Source organism: Diabrotica undecimpunctata, chromosome 8 (assembly GCF_040954645.1).
Source record: "Diabrotica undecimpunctata isolate CICGRU chromosome 8, icDiaUnde3, whole genome shotgun sequence".
Taxonomy (NCBI): Eukaryota; Metazoa; Arthropoda; class Insecta; order Coleoptera; family Chrysomelidae; genus Diabrotica; species Diabrotica undecimpunctata.
In genome coordinates, this window is record NC_092810.1 from 17076448 (window position 1) to 17091471 (window position 15024).

Below are 15024 nucleotides of genomic sequence, written 5' to 3' on the forward strand. Positions count from 1 at the left end.
TCAACTGGAGGTCGAAAAATATGGTCCTGTGGTTTCAAAAGGACCTCACGTCGTTGTTTAAGGGTTAAGTAGGTCTTCTTCTTCTTTTAGTGCCTCTCCTATCGGAGATTGGTATCATTAGGGCGATTCTAATTTTATTTACTGCTGTTTTGAATAATTCGTTAGTGGTACCACTCTCTTAAATTTCTCATCTAGGACATTCTTCTACGGCCTGGATTTTGCGTTCTTGGATTTTTCCTTGCAATATATTTTGTACGAATGTGTACTTTTGTCCTCTCATCAGGTGGCCTAAGTATTCAAGTTTTCTCTTTTGTATATTCAGTATAACTTCTGGATCGTTATTTGTTCTGCGTATTACCTCTTCATTTGTAATTTTATTCACCCAACTTATTTTTAGTATATGGCGGTAGCACCACATCTCAAAGCTTTCAAGATTTTTAACATTCTTCTGTTTAAGAGTCTATGCCTCAACTCCGTAAAGCAAAGTACTGAATACATAGCATTTTGTGAATACTAATATCACGATTACAAAATAATTTTTTCATTTTTATAAAGATAGACCTGGCAATTTCAATACGTCTTTTTATCTCGTGATTTTCGTCACCTGTTTTATTGATGAGGATTCCCAAGCATTTGTATTCGTTCACTTTTTCGAGTTGGCTACCGTTTATTGCGATACTAGTGTTATGTATTGGATTCTTACTGAAAGTCATATATTTGGTTTTTGTTGACGTTCATCCTTATGCCGTAGATATTACATATCTCAGTCATACTTTCAACTAGATGTTGTAGATCTTCCGCTGTTCTTGCCATTATCACAGTATCGTCAGCATATCGAATGTTATTGATAACTTCTCCATTGACCATTAACCCTTCGTTTGCATGTGAGAGAGCTTCTTCACTTAAGTAGGTAACAAATATTTATTTAATTGTATGTATTTACAATTCGAGCCATTCATGTAGTAACATTTTCTGCTTCCTTCCAGTTTGTACGATTCCATAAACATATTATTCTTAAGTTCAGAGCTTAGGGCTTTTTTCCTGGGTGTGAGCTTTATATGCATGGATTTGCTTAAAAGTTTGACAACAGGTAAAAAATAGTTCAAAGAACAAAATCTACACTATGCCAATATGTGCTTTTCCTCTGGAGGTGGTTACCACCCCAACTCGGTGGTGGAAAAAGTTTATAAAAAAACCATGGTAATAAATAGTGAATTCTAAGATAAAATTGTATTTTAAAGTTTTTTCGAAAAGTCAATGTTTGTGTAATTATTCGTGATTGAAAGTTCACAAATTACAATTCAAAAATATCGTTTAAAAACATGTTTTATACGGTTTTTCGCAAGTAACTCGCAAGAAAACTGTTTGGATATAGAATGAAGTTTGGATATAAAATACCGGAAGACGGTAAGTTTTTCATGGAAAAGTTATAGAAACTTTTTAAAGATCTTAAAAAACCTTTAAAATGACCACTGGTAAAAGTGATTTGCATGAAAATTAAGGTAAGTTATAACTAAAATAAAGTCCGTTTATATTTTTTGTGGCGCAGATAGTAACAAACTCACTCCCGCCAAAACCACCCTGATTGAAACTATTCGTTGCTCATTCGATTGTTTGAAGGTTGTATTCGCTTGCGTTTAGCACCATCTTCGAGCCCTTGCAGTGCAACCTTTTTTAAAACGAAAAAAATGTAATATATACTACTTTGTAAACTACAAAATAATGTCTATTAAATTTTTTTCAAGCCCTTCTTGTTAAAAAAAGGTTAGCTCTGAGGGCTTGAAGACGGTGCAAAACGCAAGCGAATATAACCTTTAAACAATCGTATCTAGTTTAATTTTTAATATATACCTACCTAGAAATAAAAAAAAATCAAAATATTTAGTAAACATGCTGTTTTTTGTATTCTGGCATCCTTAGCTATTTTAAAAAATGGGATTTTTTGCGAAATTCCGAAAATAGTGTTTTCCCTTTAAACTTAACAAGTTTAAAACTGTGTCACAAAGAATATATGCGAACTTTTTAAACAAATCTCTTTGTTTTATAAGCTTCATGGTATATCCACGCAGTTTTCCTTTTTTCCTAGCTTTAAAATCTTAATTTTTTTTAGTTGTTCGCGAAAAACCTTATAAGAACATGCTTTTTGACGTTTAATTTGTAAAATTTCAGTTATGAATAACTCCAAAATATTAAGTTTTCGAAAACAACTCTAAAGAAGAGTTTTGTCTTAAAAAGTGTCAAAATTTCTTTTTTTTTTGCTATTTTATGCCGACTGTCAAAATTTTAAACAAATCTATCCATGTAAAAAGAATTCTGAGCATAAAACCGTCATATCCTTCAAATTCAGAATTCAAACTTTTATCAAAAATTTGTGACATAAATATTGTTGTTACGCTCTTTCTTAAGCCGAAAGTTTTCATCGGGAACTGGTAGAAGGGTAGAATAATATTTTTTACTTGTATTTTTGAGTTTTAAATTGTTTATCTCGAAAACTATTAACTTACGAAAAAAATTACACAAGACCTAAAAAAATTTGTTCATGACGAAAAACCTTATTTTGTGATGTCTCACGAGAGTTATTGTGCAAAAATTTCTCACAGGAATATTTTTTCGCACTATCTAAATGTATATTCAACGAAGAGGTATTTAAAACGAACGCAGTTTATTTTTTACAGTATATATATATATATATATATATATATATATATATATATATATATATATATATATAAATTGTTTCTACTTACAAACTTAACGAGGTTGTATCAACAAAGATCTATTATAATATTGATAAAATTTATCATGGTCTCTCATCTATTTTAATATATAAAAACTATTTTTATGTTTAAAATTTTAAAAAAATTACTGTAAATATTAAATATAATAAATATAAATTATATATTAAAATATATGAGAGACCATGATAAATTTTATCAATATTATAATAGATCTTTGTTGATACAACCTCGTTAAGTTTGTAAGTAGAAACAATTTTTAATTAATTATACCAACACCAACAATTTCTTAATTATATATATATATATATATATATATATATATATATATATATATATATATATATATATATATATATATATGTATAATATGTCGTACAAAGTATCTAACTCTGTTTTGAACCGTGAAAAAATCAATTTGAAATATTATGTATGTATATTTAGTGATATCTGACTGTGAGATCCTGAACCATCTGGTCATAAATTCGACACCGTATTCGATTGTTTTTCAAAGCAGGACTATCAATCATAATCAATCACTGTGTCTGTTTATCGATAGGTGTATGAGTATCGAATATCACGATTTAAAAAAAGTACACCAACATGTTTAACACTTAATTTGTGATTCTTTAACCAAAGGACGACTCCTAATCGTTGGACCGAGTTCATAAACGTGCGTTCATTTCGTGCGAGGGAAGCTAGTTTTAAGACAAAAAGTAATACAGTAAAACAAAAATATTTCTTATAGAAAATAATATTCTTGTATTTCAACATTTTCCATGAAAATCAATTTAGTTTTCTATCTCTTTGAACCAATTTTTAGTTTATTTTCACTAGATTCAACATATGCCCTTAAACCGCGCCAATCTTTTTTATATACGTCAAGAATTGTTGTCATGGCAATTTTTGTTTATAAAAGAGAATATTAGAAAGTTAGGTTCTATAAACATCCACAACAGTTTATCTTTGCAAAACACTACTGGCAAAAGTGTGTACTACTCATTGATAATAAAACAGAAATATCATCCGACAGCGAGGAAGAGTCAGTGTTCTAAAGAAATTGGCCTATTAAATTGTTTGCTGATGATCCATTATTATGCCTTCTACCGTTCCACCAACTTAACTTTTCCAGTTTGGTTAGGTCAATCAATTTCATCAAGTTAATCAATTTCTGCGTTCCATAACTGGGTCTTAATCCAATATTTTCCCTTCCAACTTAATTGTTCAATTTCGAATACTTTTAAATAAATTGCCCTGTCTGGTAATTTCTCGTAAATCAGCGTTTTTGAATACTTCTTGGCCTTGGTTGATAAGCTCTCCTACTTCTGCAACAATCAAATCAAAAGATGCCACAAGAAAATAGCTTCCAAACAACACTGACAAAAAATTCTTTTTCGGTTCTAGAACCGATTCAGACATCGTCTAAGGGTCCGCAGCAACCCCCTAGGGAGAGACTTACGTTGCCATGCAGGTTATCTGAGAAATACTTAATCACAACCGATTTTTAAATAAAATTTAAGACATATTAAATTTTTTATCATCTAAAGGGCTTTCACCCAGGTATTTAGTGGCTTTACTCATGTGCACCTAGTAACAAAACACCCTGGTCCCTGGACTAAATTCTTGACTTCCCTAAAACACAATACGGTCATGACTGAAGGAAAGGTTTGAGAAAATCCATAATATCTACGAGTAGATATTTTATCTCGAAAGCATGTCAAATCACTAGTTCAGTTATAGATATTGAATGTGTTTGGAAAATTCACAGAATAAATACTTTATTAAAAAATATGGTCTTAAAAAATTATTGTACTAATCTATTGTTGTAATAAATAATATTTTGAATATAGTTTGAAAGAATAAAATTAATTAATTTTATAATTGTAAAGTCTATAGAATATCAATTTTTGTATGACATTTACAGGCATCTCAAAGGTTAAACACAAATGTACCAAAGTTAAATCCCATATCGCCTGTCGATAGGGATACAAGTTCAGGCCCGGAGGATATGAGAATATCCTCACCTTTAATAAAACAAGAACCGCCGCCTCATGAGTCCAGTCCACTTATCGATTCGTTTCATTCAATGTCAGAAGCACTGCAGACGGTAAGTACGAAATTTCCTATATATTTTTTTATTTACCTACCTAATAAGTCTACAGTCCACACAGACGACCGGAGCAGAGATATATTGACTATAGTCTGTTACCGATTAGCTAAAATAATTTAATGATCTTCAAGATCATGGCCACCTTTGATGGAAACCATTGGCCATCAAAATACCTCATCATTAAGTAAGAGGTGAACTGGATTGCAGTTACGTATTGCAAAAAGAATATTAGATCTGTTAATTAGTTGTGTTAGTGATTCTCTGCTCGAACCGAGTTAATCTGTGCATTAGCTCTATTCCCAAACAACACTGTCGATTAACAAATTAACCGGAACCTCGTTTTGATTCGCTAGCATTTTTGCGATTGATTCAGAACAAATTCTAATCTCCACTACAGTCAAAATAACTTAACATAATACGACCACCAACAAAATGTATATTTATACTAGGTGAATACTTATCTTTTCCATATAATCTCTTGTAGAAAGTACTTAGCAGGTTGCTACACTTTTGTGTATACACATTGGCCCATGCAGGTCACGTTCACTCCACGTTGTATTTATACTTTGTATTCAAAATGCATATTAAGTGTCTTACCTACCTATCTATAAATTATATTTATGAAAGAGTCGGAAAAAAATAAATAAAAGCCTAAATTGTGATTGAAAATATCGGAAACGCTATATTTGTAGAGCATAGCATATCTAATGGTCCCTCATTAGGTCTTCTAGTCGTTGGTGGCGGCAAAAATGTGGGACCGCATATCGAGAGTTACTCACGCTCCTTTGACACAATACGGTTTAGGTAGTTATGACCAGAGGTCGCACGACCGTTTGTCGTACTCATCTGGCTTTCACACGTTACGGCAGTATTCATTTTATTGTCGCTATGGTTAATTTATCGCCATAAAAAAAGACAGAGACGTAATCGCCTACATTGGGTGTATCCTTTTGGGGGATTGAAAAGAGGATATTTAACTATCGCTTGTGTCGAGCTCGACGGTACGTTGAATGCGCTTTTGGTATCCTCAGCAACAAATAGAGCATATTTCATAGACCTCTAAATGTAGAGCTCGATTTTGCTATAGACATTGAAGCTTGCACCGTATTACATAATTTTGTAGGTGACAAGGATGGTTTTGTGGGAGAGGATAATTTTACAGTCTTTGTCAACCATTTTCCATCCACTCCTGAATGTAGGTCTCTCCCAATTGCTTCCATCTTTCTCTATCTTGCGCCAATCTAATCCACTGTTTGCCTGCCGCTGTTCTTATGTCATTTACTCATCTTTTTTGAGGTCTTCACATGCTTCTTGTTGTTGTCCTTGGTCTCTATTCTAGAATTCTCCGTGTCTACCTGTTGTCATTATATCGGGCTACGTGACCTGCCCAGCGCCATTTCATTTTTGCAATTTCTTCCACAATATCCCTAATCTTCGTTCTACGTCTTGTCTCGGTGTTTCTAATCTTGTCTCTTAGTGATATTCCAAGCATGATTCGTTCCATTGCTCTTTGCGTTGTTTCTAATTTTTTAGCAGATTTTTTGGTAAGGGCTACTGTCTCCAAGCCGTAAGTACAAACTGGTAGTATGCATGTGTTATACACCTTTTTCTTTAAGTTTACAGGAATGGAGGTGTTTTTCAAGATATATGCTAATTTGCCGAAAGTGCCCCATGCCAGTTGTGTTCTTCTTCAAGTGGTCTATGGTACTAAAATGTTTTCTGAATACAGCCTGCTCGATAGGTTGATAGAAATCGAGCTTATGTGTTAGGCGGTTGGTTATGATCTTAGTTAGTAATTTATATAGATGTGAGAGCAACGATATTGGTCGGTAATTCTCGATGTTTGCTTTGTCTCCTTTCTTAAATAGTAAAATGACTTCGGAGTTGTACCATTCTTGAGGAATCTTTCCTTCATCAATTACTTTATTAAATAAAATATTTAATAACTGTTCTATTTTTCTTCCGCCAATTTTCAACATTTCGACTGTAATTTTATCCTCTCCCGGACATTTATTCGTTTTTAGTTGATTTAGGGCCATTCTTATTTCATAGTCGGTTATGTCCGGTATTTCTTCTGAGCCGGTGTTAATTATTGTTCGTTCAGTACGTCGTTGTTGTGGTTGTGTATTTGCCGTGGTACTGTACTTTTACAGTAACAGGTCTTAATGACTTCGACAAGAAAATGTAATACGAGGGGTCTATCCGCAAATAATATGAGGAAGATATTTTGTTTCTGATGTTGGAAGCTTGCCATGGCAAATGACCTAAATATAAAAAATTACAATTTGTAAAAGTATTCCTAATAAAAATAAATAAATATAAGTTATATTAATGGTTAAAGAAACACCTAAAGGCGCCTTATGGTCATTAAGGAGCTATAGGTTAAAGAAGAAAATAATATTTTTCTATTTAAATAAATATATTCAGTTTTGAAACTCAATTTGGTATCCCTGATGTACGGGTATACTTTAAATGCAAAATAAACTAAGTATAATTTACCAAACTTAGTTTTCCCCTGATCTTCTAGCTTTTCAAAGTATATTTTCTGCCATTATGTATGTGCTACCGGATTCACTGGTACTACAGTACTAACCGTCGTTACGTGTGCAAGTTTTGATTACATGCCGTGGTTCACTGTTAACACGGCACGACACGACCGTAGTCCATTGCAGTGGCATTGGACGGCAGCCGAACGGCAATGGCACGACATTTAGTCGTGGTCACACCTTGTGAAACTTGCCGTATATTGCTTTATTACACTAATGGAATGTACGGCAAACTGTCGTAACGACCAAAATCGTATTGTGTGAAAGGAGGGAAACAGTCTACTCCAAAATCTTGATAGAATTGTAATTTTGTCGTTTGCTGTTTGCAATTTTCGCCACAGTAATCATCGGACACTTTTTTTTAACATCTTTGTCAATATTTGTATAATAAATTGCGAGCAAACATGAGTGTTCTGACTTTTTAACGAGAATAAATCAACAATTGCTAAAGAAAGTAAGGCAGACGCCAGTAAGGAGAAGGAAGATCCAAACTTAGATGGAACAAGTGGAGTGAGATCTGAAAACGTTAAAAATTATCAAAAGTAAAAACAAAAGGCATTACATATGTCTTAATTTCACTGAAGGGCCCTATAGTTCGTAATTATTTTTACTTAAATTGTTGTTTGTGTACAGTTGTTTTATACACTACTATTCTTCTTTATTCTATTCTACAATGATATACAGCAGCGTTCATACAATTCGCGGGGTTCGCGTTCATCCTGATCCTCGAATATACAGAGATTATTCTTCCGCTTTTCTTTTTGTCGTACTGACATCAGGTATACCGTACCAATTTCTTATTTCTCTGAACCATAAATGTTTATTTCGCCCTTGACCTCTTCGAACTTGAACTTAACCCTTTAAGGACATTTAGGAGATTATATTTGTTATTTCGTAGAATATGGCCCAACTATGAAACATTTCGCTGCTTAACGAGATCTAACAATTCTCTTTGCACATTAATTCTTCTTAGAACATCATCATTTGTTACATGGTCTACCCAAGGAATTGTAAGCAGCCTTCAGAGAAACCTCATTTCGAAAGCCCCCTCTATTCAGAGATTTCAAGAAATAGGTATTTATCAAATTTAACGAAGGCATTTTTAACTTTAATTTTAACTAGCCGTTTATTGTAGCTTCAAAGTATTTAAATCTTTCAACCCGTTCATTAGGTTTATTATATATATATATATATATATATATATATATATATATATATATATATATATATATATATATATATATAAATATATATATATATATATATATATATATATATATATATATTTATTCAACTGAGCTTCCATATCGGGATGTCTGCTGATTATCATCTATTTGGGTTTTGCTATGTTGACGTTAACCCCGTACTCATTTCCCACTCTAATTATGATATTTACTAAATCTTGCAGCTCCTCTATATTTTCCGCTATTATGCCCGTATCGTCCACATACCTCAGGATATTAAAAGGAGGGCCATTTGGTAATCAATGAAGCAAATGAAAAGATCTTTTCTTTGGGCGTAGCATTTCTGCGCTGGCAACTTCATGTGAAAAACTTCCTCTCTTGTTCCCAAGATATTTTTGAAATAAAATTGAGTGTCTCCTGTCCTTGGTAAAAGGTGTTCTTCGCGACTGGCATTGCGGTTCTTTGGTATTGCCACAAAGGTTGATTTTAGCCCATCTGTTGGTATTTGCCCCGTGTTTTACATGTTATTAAAAACTTTGGATAAGCGTTTAATGTCAAATAGATTAAGGATTTTCGCAGCTACCATCTGGTCCAACCGCCTAGTTTTTTTTTAACTAAAGATTGCATATATTCTACTTCGAACTCTAATATTGGTGATTTAGTTCATTCTGTTTCTATCATAAACATTTACGTATGTACGTTTGCCAGATTTTACTTAGTTTCCTTTGGTTCGATACAATGGTGTTGTTTTTTATTATTTTTGAAAAGTTTTTTGTCGTGAAAGAGTTTGGTATTTCTTTAATTTTTTTTATGAAAGTTGAATGAGTCCTGTTTTAAAAGTAGTAGTTCTGATTCTTCACAGTTTTTATATCCATGCGTTTTGTCTCTTTTATTTTTCTTTTAATTCTTCTGTTATTTGTTTTGTATCCTTCTTTATTATTTTTTACATTTCTGCTTTCTTCCATCATGTCTAGAGTCTTCTCCCATCATCATTAGTTCGACCAAATCACCTATTTATTTCTTCGGCTTTACGCATCTTGTCTTATCTGTAATAATCACTTGCCCTATCGATTATATTTGTATGCTATTAAATACTACTTTACGCTTTGGTTAAAGTCTAATTCGCAGCCATATGACCGGTAACCGATCGTGCTACTTTAGTATTACAAAACCATAATCCTATAAAGACGTGAAGCAATTATTTAGCTGATTTGATTCTATAGTTTTTCTTATAAAATACACCAAACCATACCGTACATGTTAATTATATTAAATAATACCACTTATATTAAAAATAAGAATAAGGAACTAGTGTGCAGTACCTGGCAAATTATGTACGCACCCTATTTTTAATCTCCAAGATAAATAATCTTGATTTCACTTAAATCTGCATGACCACATTGTTATCATCTGCTGAGTGGTTAACAACATTTCAGATTAGGTTACGAAAGTTACACAATTTACTATTATATTTAGATTTAATCTATTCGTGAGTGACATTTTAGAAAATTTGCCCAATTTGTTAATTTATGAACATCGAAGCAAAAGTACTATAGTTACTGATAGAGGCACTGAAAAACATGATATTCAATTAGTACGCAGTAAGGACCGAATATTCGTGCATGGCAACACTCATTCTCGTAAATGTAGTCGAGTAACCAATTGGTTAGAAGAAAATGTTATAAAAGTTTTGGAATGTCCTTCATATTCTCCAGATATGAACTGCATCGAGCACATAGAAATCCGAGAACGCATTATAAATTATTTTATTTTAATAAAATTTATATACAGACTTATTTTGTCAAAAACAAATTATTAGAATATCAGCCATATCAGTTTTGGTTTTCGTTTTTTATTATTTTTTTTATAAATTTGTTCACTACTAAAGTTTTAAGTTTAGTACCGCCCAAAATTTTGCGGTGTGTGGTTCTTGGTTTTTTGCGTGCAGTCTCTCTTCGGGCAGGCCAATATGGTTGGGCAACCTTCATATCCGGAGAGTCGACTTCCCCACCCAAAACCTGTCGAGTCGTGATGTGTGTAGCATTGTTGTCGGAGGTCCTACTCGGACCTCCGACCCCAACACGAATCAGCTAACTTCTGGTACCGTTTGGAGTGTTCAGTCCACAAAAATGTCTCAAATACCGACGGATGAGAAAACCATGATTGAGGAATTACTGGAAAGCTACAAAACCTCTTGCTGTTTGTGGAATGTTCAGTGTATACGTATTCAAACCAAGATCGGAGGAATGAAGCATATAGTTCGTCCCAAACCCTTCTTTCAGTGCGTCATAGTTGATAGAATTCTCTCTAACACATTAAGCTAGAAGCGACAGAAAAAAACGTGAGTCTATGATTATTATACATAGAACTTATCGTGACAGTACTTTCACAATGTCAACTGATAAAATGATAATTGTCATTCCAGGTTAGTATTATCAGACATTTTACAGTGAAAATTTAATTTTGTATTTGTCATAAAAATATTTTAAATATATTAAAATTATTAAATTATTTTCAATTAGAAAAAGAGAGATTACGATCCTGCAACTGTCAAATTTAACTAAAATGTCATGCAATAATTCTCGACATTCTTAAAATCCTATATGACGTCAAAATTAGTGACGCACTGAAAGAAGGATTTGGGACAGACTGTACAATTGTCTTCTGGAAATTTTTAAAACAGTTTAAACGTTGGCAATTTTGAAAAAGGAACTGGAGAATCTGAGAACTGTAACTGTGGTAATGGTCGGAATGTGTGTAGTAACAGGTATGGTCGGGACGTAGGTAGAGCTTATCCCAACAAGGATGGTCGGGGAGCTCAGTTGTGTCGGATGGCACATTCGGGGTTAAGGGGATGTGTAGGCGTTTTATGCGACTATCGCTTGCGTTTGCCGCAAGCAGCAGTCACAAGCGACTAACGCACTGGTTAGGTGACCTCTCTTGTGCATTTAGACGCATGCGAAAGGAGGAAGAATTGGAGGAGAGCGTAAAATAATGCTAGATAACTTCAAAAAGAATAAAACTCATGGAATTTATGTAAGGAGAGTAAAAGATCTACAGTAGTTCATTTGCATTTGATGTGCAGTCGATGTAGCAGACGCATGCAATTCCTTGTGTCCGACGCATAAGGCAGATGAACGCATGCGACAATCCCATAGAGAGACTACACCTGAAGATTGATAGCTCTAAGGGACCGCTTTACTACTAGGTCTATTGCAAATAAATCGTTTTCAAAACATGGAAGACCAATTGGGTCGTCGAATTAGCAGTTTTTGCCTTTTTTATTTCGACCACACTGGATGCTACCTCTGACCCCCTGAACATGGACGTAATCGTCAATGGTGCAGAGAACGATTGGTTTGGGACCAGGAATGGAATGGGATTGTCTTAAGTAATGAATCTTGATTCTGTTTAGGGATGCATGATGACCGAGTCAGGGTTAGAAGATGAAGTGGTAAAAGTCGAAATCCACAGTTTTTTGTGGAACGATACTTTGGGGTTATGGTGTGGAGTGCCATCGTTTATGGTTCAAGATTATCTCTAATCTTCGTCAGGGAGAATATGACAGCTTTGCGATACGTAGAAGAAATTTCTCCTTCGGATGCTCCAACATCCAATTTTTCAGCATGTTAACGCAAGGCCACACAACGCGAGAGTCACCATGGACTTATTGACTGGAGTCAATTTTTTTACCTGACCCACGAGATCTCCAGATTTATCCCCAATTGAACACGTCTGGGAGATGGTGGGGTAAAGACTTCTTTATTCAGGCCATCTTTCTTAAACTTTGGTAACCCTTCGGGAGGAGTTAATTAGTTCATGTAACGAGATACACCAGAAGGATATTGACCTCCTAATCAGAAGCGAGTCCAGGCGCATCCAAGAGTGTATTGTAATTTTTATCGTTTGTTATTCTGCTACCCTGTATGATTGTACAAAATATTTTTAAAATATAATAGTTTATAATGCGTGTTCCGATTTCTGTCACTTAGTAATTTTTATACAGAGAATACGCTAGAAATCGTATCAGACTAGAGGAGAACTCTTAAAACAGGTACACTATCTCTGTCAGAACGACCATGACTGAAGCTTGTTGGAAGCTTGAATACTAAACGAATCCGTATTTCGTTATAACAACAGTGTATTTCGTTAAATAATTATTTTACAGTTATTTATTATTTAAAACTTTTTTATCTACGCTGGGGAAAGTGGACAGGTAATTTGGCAGGTACTGTACAATTGATATTCGCCACTTACTGCAATGTTGAACCATGCTAAACGGTAACATTGATTTCAATATCAATTATCCGGTAACATTGAGAGTAAGTAGGCCTCAAACTTGCAATCTAATTAATATTTGGATAGGATATGTGCTAATGCAGTGGTGCAGTGTTTTGTGTTACTTTGACGTTTTGTGTTTTTAATTCTGGTAGAGTTTTTTGTCGATTCGCTCCCCTATAAAGGAAGGAAAGGATTTTATAATAATTTAATATAAAAAATACATATCTCAGGTATACTTTTAAATCTAGAAGTAATTAGTTTTTCACTACATTAGTTTTTGGTTCAATTGTTCTTTTATGTATTGATTAAATTCTTAGTATTTAAATTATTCCTCTTAAAATGTCTTAAATAAGAATTATTGTCAAAATAACAGATAATGCTTTAAAAAATATCTATCTTGCTGATATTTATCTCATGTACACTGTCTGAATGTTTTCAAGCTAGATATGTATGTCTATCTTCGTTTTCATTCAAAACTATAGTGGTAAACTAGTAAGAAAAACTGCACATTTAATTTTTTTAACGAATAAATAGTTTATATACCAGGTCCGCATGTTTATGCAAAGTGATTCTTTTTTCTGTCGATGTTTCTCTATCTCTCTGGCTATCGTGTCCAAAGATCTAAAATGCTAAATGGTAGACCATTTTTTAGCCTTTCAAACACTTAAATATTTTTAAATGGGTCTATTTTATCGCCCTGTATTATCAGGGCTTGCGGGGATCCACTCTTCGACATGTTTAGAGGACCAGCTATTCCTCCTCGAGAGAGAGAGAGAGAGAGAGAGAGAGAGTCTCCTCGAGAATCAGCAGCAACTCGTACCAAAGTCTGAGTCCAACCATCCCCATGAGTGTGTAGTCCCTTAATAGAATTGTGGTCTGGAAGAAAGCCACAAGTTTTTGTAAAAGGTATCCCCTTGTAAAGCCGAACCAAGGTCTGCCTCTGGTAAGCCAGTGCTGGGCGCTAATTGAAGAGATGAGAGATTTCCAACTCGTTTTGATACCACATTTAGCCGTCCATTTAGCAATCCAAGTAAATATAGCTGTCTTCTAAATCTACAGTGGCCACTAAGCATAACGCTAACGAAATTAATAGAGGGAGTTGAGAGTACACCACTCTGCCTATCGGGTCCCATAGATAGAGTAGACGAGCCTATCTTGCAAAGACATCGGTCCATTCGTTCCCATCTGCACCTGAGTAATCAGATACCTATATTAACTTGACGTTAAAAACCAGGAATCTGGCTCGACTTAAGTCCGACCTCACGTCCATATACTCGTCCTGGATCAATATGTAAGATAGGCGGATTTACTCCGGCAAAGAAGTGCTGGCATGTATAATGAAAAGCACAGGCTAGTACTCGACGATCTGCCCCACAATTGTCACTACGGACAATCCGATTAGTGGCTCTCATTCAGTTATCGCCATTCACGAGAGCAATTGTTCCTGTAGGCGAAAATAATGGCTGCGTTTTCTACAATAAGGTGTTGTGGCGGTAAACCCAACAGACTTAAGACCGATGTGGGGGCAGTTCTCATGGCTTCTGAAAGGCCTTGGGATATGGTCTACCTCACCAATAACAGATAAATCCAATGTAGGATTTTTAGCTGCAGACTTTATTTGCCCCCCAAAAACCCTCCTGCGGACCCTGTCGAAGATATAGTGATTCTAAGAAAGCTTCTAACGATTATTTTGATGAGTATACGATCTTAAAACAAAAATTTAGCGATTTTTAATATTATCAATGAGAAAGTCTTTTATATGTTATTTAAAATGATCTTTGATAGAACTTAAGTTTTGCTACAATATTAAATTTAGCAAAATTCCTATTTTATCATGCTCATCTTCTGATTTTTAATATTCTGTAATGTTTCGATTTTCATTGTATCCTTCATTTACTCCTTCTAGGAAGTCTTTGGCTACCCTTATTTCGGTGAGTATGTTTTGCCTTTTTGAAGTTCTTCATTTATTGCCAATTTCACAGCCCCTTAGTCAATGCACAAAAGTGCAAAATTTGGCGCAAATGCATATAGGAAAAACTTTTATTTATAGAATTTGAGTTTAAGATTTGAATACTTCTGAAACGATTTAAAGGTAATTCGATTGAGATATGTACGGATAATATAAAAAATAAAAGCATCAGAAAATGCTGTGAACCAATCGGCATTCA

The 15024-nt window shown here is 34.1% G+C and overlaps 1 protein-coding gene across 4 annotated transcripts in view; it reads left to right on the forward strand.

Moving 5' to 3' along the window:
- fru (sex determination protein fruitless) overlaps positions 1–15024 on the forward strand; it is a 191359-nt gene that overhangs the window by 35302 nt on the left and 141033 nt on the right. For all 4 annotated transcript variants that reach the window (XM_072539739.1, XM_072539740.1, XM_072539738.1 and 1 more), the window contains exon 3: positions 4660–4842. In XM_072539739.1, coding sequence (XP_072395840.1) covers positions 4660–4842 — 183 coding nt within the window. The remainder of the gene's footprint in view (positions 1–4659; positions 4843–15024) is intronic.